The 6989-nt window shown below is 36.3% G+C and overlaps 1 protein-coding gene across 1 annotated transcript in view; it reads right to left on the reverse strand.

The window, feature by feature from the left end:
• LOC107554778 (dihydrolipoyllysine-residue succinyltransferase component of 2-oxoglutarate dehydrogenase complex, mitochondrial-like) overlaps positions 1-6989 on the reverse strand; it is a gene marked incomplete at its 5' end in the record, with an annotated part of 26207 nt that overhangs the window by 7596 nt on the left and 11622 nt on the right. The window contains one exon of the mRNA XM_016237386.1: positions 2926-3002. Coding sequence (XP_016092872.1) covers positions 2926-3002 — 77 coding nt within the window. The remainder of the gene's footprint in view (positions 1-2925; positions 3003-6989) is intronic.

The following is a 6989-nucleotide window of genomic DNA, read 5'->3' on the forward strand; positions in this document are numbered from 1 at the left end:
TTTCCAACTCCCCTAGAGTTAAACAGTTGAGTTTTACCGTTTTCGAATCCATTCAGCCGATCTCCGGGTCTGGCGGTAGCACTTTTAGCTGTAGCTTAGCATAGATCATTGAATCTGATTAGACCGTTAGCATCTCGCTCAAAAATGACCAAAGAGTTTCAATATTTTTCCTATTTAAAACTTGACTCTTCTGTAGTTACATCGTGTGTCGCAATGATATTACGCAGCGCCTGAAAATAGTCCCCAGCACGCTCCCTGTGCAAGCAGGTGGTCACGTTAGTTATGTTGACAGAAGTTAGCCTATTTTCAGGCGCTGTGTAATATAATTGCGCCTGCTGCACCAATGTTACGGCAGCAAAGTTCCTTGATTATTACGCCGGAATGAGAGTATAGTTCCAAGCCATATCGGCCTAGAAAATCTCAACTTTTCATTTTCCGTCGGTCTTAGTACACGATGTAACTACAGAAGAGTCAAGTTTTAAATAGGAAATTGAGTTTTACCGTTTTCGAATCCATTCAGCCGATCTCCGGGTCTGGCGGTAGCACTTTTAGCTGTAGCTTAGCATAGATCATTGAATCTGATTAGACCATTAGCATCTCGCTCAAAAATTACCAAAGAGTGCAGCAGGCGCAATTATATTACGCAGCACCTGAAAATAGTCCCCAGCATGCTCCCTGTGCAAGCAGGTGGTCACGTTAGTTATGTTGACAGAAGTTAGCCTATTTTCAGGCACTGTGTAATATAATTGCGCCTGCTGCTCCAATGTTACGGCAGCAAAGCTCCTGGATTATTACGCCGGAATGAGAGTATAGTTCCTCGCCATATCGGCCTAGAAAATCTCAACTTTTCATTTTCCGTCGGTCTTAGTACACGATGTAACTACAGAAGAGTCAAGTTGGGAGTTGGAAAATGAGCCTATTTTCAAAAATAGTGGAGTGTTCCTTTAATATAAAGACCATTTCAATGCACTTTTTTATTTGGCCATTGGGTTTCTTAAAGAGCACAGATTGTGTGATTAGGGGCACTGATTCAACCATTAGGCATCACTCAAAATGTTCATGAAAATCTTTAAATGGCATTTAACACTGTTTCATATATGTGACCCTGGACCACAAAACCAGTCATAAGTGTACATTTTTGGAAATTGAGTTTTATGCATCACATGAAAGCTGAATAGATAAGCTTTCCATTGATGTATGGTTTGTTAGGATAGGACAATATTTGGCTGAGATACAACTATATGAAAATCTGGAATCTGAGGGTGCAAAAATATCTAAATATTGAGAAAATCATCTTTAAAGTTGTTCAGATGAAGTTCTTAGCGATGCATATTACTAATCAAACATTAAGTTTTGATATATTTACAGTAGGACATTTACAAAATATCTTCATGGAACATGATCTTTACTTAATATCCTAATGATTTTTGGCATAAAAGAGAAATGTATAATTGTGACCCATACAATGTATTGTTGGCTATTGCTACAAATATCCCCCAGCGACTCAACACTGCTTTTGTGCTGCAGGGACACATATACATTGCATTTCATTTGGTAAAAGACACCTTGATTATCTTTCACTACATTTGTACTGTTCAAGTTCTTGCATTAAACATTTTGAATCAAACGCTGACAGGCTCTACTGATTTGTAAGGTGGGAAAAAACCTATCAAGCCATTTCAGATCAAATACAGAGATACTGAGTATCATCACAGAGACGAAGATGATCCAGATATAACTTTTGAGCCATGTTTCAGTCACAGGTGACATTAAAGGCATTAAAATCTAACATGATCAACTGCAGAAGTTGTTGTGTATTAACTTGATGGCAGACGTTACGGCACACAAGTAACAATTAGTCTACTTCATGAATAAATGATTAAATATATAGTCTCCTTTAATTAAATTGGTCTAATATTACTCAAGATCCTAACAGTATGAGCACATCAGTGTCTTTGTAATGCACTAAAACGATAAAGCAGCTATATTTGGCATAAAATACATGTTTTACTTACTACATCTCAGGAAACTTTTCTAGAGTTAAAATATATTATTTGTTGAAGTAAAACGTCACCTACAAATATCTGCTTATGTACAAAAACATCTTCTGTTCTCGTTCAAACTCACGTACTGTAATGTATTCATGCCCCCTGAAAGAAATGCTCACTTAATGTGACCTAAAAACATATATATATATATATATATATATAGAGACAACTTTATTACCGTTTAAACAAATTTTGTAAATGACGAATCTAACAAACCAGACAGACAAGACAAAAAGAAAAAAAAAGTATAAACAATCCATTTAAATAACCCACTTAAAGTAGGAATCAAACATGCTGCTGATAAATAGGTCATAAACATGCGTCAAAAGTGCTTGCCTTGCATTATTGTACTTTTAAACTTAAGCGTTCACTTAATCAAATTTAGCTAATATAGACATATTTGTGAAAAATCTGTTGAATCAATAGGCAGTGCAGGACCAATAAGTACAGCAAGTATAACTCAATATCCGTAACATAATTCTTCAAATAAAGTTCTGTGTTTGAACATGCTTCTCGTGTATAAAAAGTATCTGCACACATAAGCGGCAGCAAAATCACAAGAAAAGGTTGAAATGTACGGGCAATTATACATTATTTAAAGGTATTCTATTCGATATGATACTGATATTGGATCTGTTGTTGCCAAATAAGTGTGTGTATTTGTGTTCCTGGTGTTCCCTACATTATAGGGTCCAAATGTCCCCACATAAATAGTAATACCAGTAAATGTTTTTTTGTTCCACAATAGGAAACAAGCTTATAAATCATACAGAATTAAGTTTGCTGAAAATCTAAAAATGCCGGTTGTTTTGTGTGAGGGGCAGGTTTAAGGGATATACAGAATAAAGTTGGTACAGTAGAGAAAGACGGCTCTTACCCTGTGCTCTGATCGAGCGGCTTTGGCTCCGGCGTCAGCAGCAGCAGCAGGAGCTGCAGTGGGTTTGATGGCAGAAACTACAGACAACAGAGTATCAGCTAATTAGAGATGCACCGAAATGAAAACACTGGGCTGAAGGCCGAAGGCCGAATACCGAACACGGTTTTCCTCATGAATTTTCCCCATTTGTTTCACCACTGCATAAATTAAACAGCCAAAATGTGCTTTTTACAGTTTTGTCTTACTTTTCAAAGAAAAAATTAATTATAAAACAACAGTTTAAAAATATTTACTTAACACTGATAATTTTTTAACATTCTAACAGACATCATACCAACAAAGCACAATTAATAGGTTAGTAAAATAACATTTTTGAGACACCCTTCTGGAATCAGCCATGCAATTTTTACTGTACAAATAAATGCAGCCTTGCTGAGCGGAAGAGACTTCTTTTAAAACATTACAATATATTAGATCCCACTCTGTGTGAATGTTATAATAAATGCATTAATAGAGCTGTTATGTTGTTGTTAATAATGATAACTATTATTATCATTGCTGTCTTTTTATTTTATTTTACAGAACAACAGTAAAATCACAATACTAACATTTATGAATGTTGATGGAGTTCTAGCTTGGCAGAAATCCGCAAGAATGATAGCAGATTTATAAATTATTCTCATTATGAATTTAGGAAGAATCTGTCGCATATATCACATTGTCACATGCCCAAAAAAATCATAAAAATGTGACTGAGCAACTGACGAGTCACACGGTTTCAGTGCAGATTTTCCTTGCGGTTTGGACTGAACCCTGGCTAACGAGCTCATGCAGCGCTGTTTGAACACATGCAATTCGTGCGTGTATTAGAAAACAACATTCTGCAGTTTATTTACTAATTTAAGGCCATTTTGTGATTTCAATCATCATACAGTAACCAGCAACAGCCACCCAACCCTCTACGCAAACCATGGCAATATAATCGCCATTGGCTAGTAAATGTTTTTGTTTACTCGCCAGACTGATATACTATTCTACACACACACACACACACATATATATATATACACATACACATATATATATATATACACACACACATATATATATATACACATACACATATATATATATATACACACACACATATATATATATACACATACACATATATATATATATACACACACACATATATATATATACACATACACATATATATATATATACACACACACATATATATATATACACATACACATATATATATATATACACACACACACACACACACACATATATATACACATACACATATATATATATACACACACACTCACACATATATATACACACACACACACACATATATATAACACACACACACACACACACTTATATATACACACACACACACACACACATATATATATATATATATATATATACACATACATAAAATGGAACAGCTTCTTAAACATCTGAATGTACACTCTTAACATCAGTCAATGAAGCATTATATGATATTATGATAATTAAGGACTATTTAATGATAGAACTAGTGATTAGAACTAAAACTTGGTAACCATGTATGCATGCATATTTGTCATTGTAACTGAACTTAGGACTAGTGGTGGTGTTTAAGATATTGTTGGTCACAGATAATAGTAATTATTATTAAAAGATAATACTACTACTACTAACTGCTGGGCTCATGAATATATTAACCACGTTGTCAGCGTTCGCTCGAGCTGATTTGCTGAAATCAAAACAGGGACAGTAATAGGCGGGTGCCAGCCAATGAGATTGTCGTTTGCGCATTAGCTCCGCCCACTACCGAAGAAACCGGCATATCTTCTGCTTGTTCTTAAAAGCTGAATAATTCTAAATTAATGTAGCTGTATCTATGCAATGTATGAATGCAATGTAGAGGGTCGCCACTCCGTTCTCTTCTCATCGGAGACATACGCTGCAGTTCTAAACAGTCTCTCGCTGTCGGTGCTTTAATGATTTTTGCATCTTTCTCGGACAGTTTTAAATGCTTCCACACTGCTGACATGTTTTTGGTGCATTAGTGCGTGCCTCTATTTGATTGCGTCACGTCATTGTTCGGTACAATTTTATTCATTCTTTTCGCTTTATATTCGGTGCATCCCTAATGTTAATATGTGTCCCTGCAGCACAGAAGCAGTGTTAAGTCGCTGGGGGATATTTGTAGCAATAGCCAACAATACATTGTATGGGTCACAATTATACATTTCTCTTTTATGCCAAAAATCATTAGGATATTAAGTAAAGATCATGTTCCATGAAGATATTTAGTACATTTACTACTGTAAATATATTAAAACTTAATGTTTGATTAGTAATATGCATTGCTAAGAACTTCATTTGGACAACTTTAAAGATGATTTTCTCAATATTTAGATTTTTTTTGCACCCTCAGATTCCAGATTTTCAAATATTGTCCTATCCTAACAAACCATACATCAATGGAAAGATTATTTATTCAGCTTTCAGATGATGTATACATCTCAATTTCCAAAAATGGACCCTTATGACATGTTTTGTGCTCCAGGGTCACATATCACAATACACCAATCTCAGCCTCTACTGAATGTACAGCATCTATGATGAGATTTCATCCTGTAAACGGGGGACTCTCCTGACCTGGTTTGGACTGGATGGGCTGGGCCGGCACAGGGGGTACAGGGGGCATGCTGGTGGGGATGGGCCCTCCAGCAGCAGGAGCAGCAGCAGGAGCAGGAGCAGCAGCAGGGGGAGGAGGAGCAGTCTCTGCTGCAGGAGGAGGTGCTGCTGTCGTCTTAGCCGCTCCAGCTGAAACACAGTCAGAGATGAAACCACCGCAGCACAGCAGCACTCATTTATAATAATAACCACTTCCTAGCACGGAAAGCCCAGACACTTTATTTCTGGTTATGGTTATTATGAAGACGGATATTTTAAATGGGGGGTCTTCTACAGCTAATAGCTTTAATAAAACTAAAATTTTGTTTTATACAGTTGAAGTCAAAAGTTTACATCCCCCTTTCAGAATCTGCAAAATGTTAATTATTTTACCAAAATAAGAGGGATCACACAAAATGCATGTTATTGTTTATTTAGTACTGACCTGAATACGATATTTCACATACAAGATGTTTACATATAGTCCACAAGAGAAAATATTAGTTGAATTAATAAACCCCCGGCTCTTAATGCATGGTTTCTCCTTCTGGAGCATCAGCGAGCGTCTGAAGCTTCTGTAATAGCTGCATACGAGTCCCTCAGTTGTCCTCGGTGTGAAAACATGGATCTCAGAATCATACAGTCATTGCTGGAAAGGGTTCAAATACACAGAAATGCTGGAAACCCAAAGAATTAGTGGGAGCTGGGGTTTTTTCTGAAGAACAGCAGCAGTTTAACTGTTCAGGACAAACAAGGGACTCATGAACAACTATCACTAAACACAAAAACACAGCTGTGGATCATTCAGCTAACAAGATTCTGCAAGGTGTATGCAAACTTTTGACTTCAACTGTGTTTAATTAGTATAATACTCCCATACTTACAATCTTAAACTGTGATCTTAGTCCATCATAAAAATATTAAATTACAGTATTACATGTTAATAAAGAGTTCAAAAGTTAGTTTAGTTGTTTACAAGTAAAGTTTCCTTAACTTTAATTCGATTCAATTCAAGTTTATTTACATAGCGCTTTTCACATTTCAAAGCAGCTTCACATAACAATTCTGTTATTGGTCAGAGTTAAAGCATCATCCATATGGCAGTAATATAATGGTTAGTAAACCTCATGTAATCAGTTAAACACGCACAATGAACATGTTAGGAAGTGAATTCAGCTTATGATCGTAATGATTACAATATAAGATGCATTTAGTCCAGAACACTTCGGTATATATATTAGCAAAAAGAAACATGGCTGACCTCCTTTCTTGAGTTTGAACAGAGGAGTTCCTCCTTCCACTTTGCCTCCGTCAGGAACCAGCAGCTCCTCGATGACTCCTGCAGCTGGAGAGGGAACCTGCACCGACGTCTGCAG

Source organism: Sinocyclocheilus grahami, unplaced genomic scaffold (assembly GCF_001515645.1).
Source record: "Sinocyclocheilus grahami isolate Dianchi unplaced genomic scaffold, SAMN03320097.WGS_v1.1 scaffold513.1, whole genome shotgun sequence".
Taxonomy (NCBI): domain Eukaryota; kingdom Metazoa; phylum Chordata; class Actinopteri; order Cypriniformes; family Cyprinidae; genus Sinocyclocheilus; species Sinocyclocheilus grahami.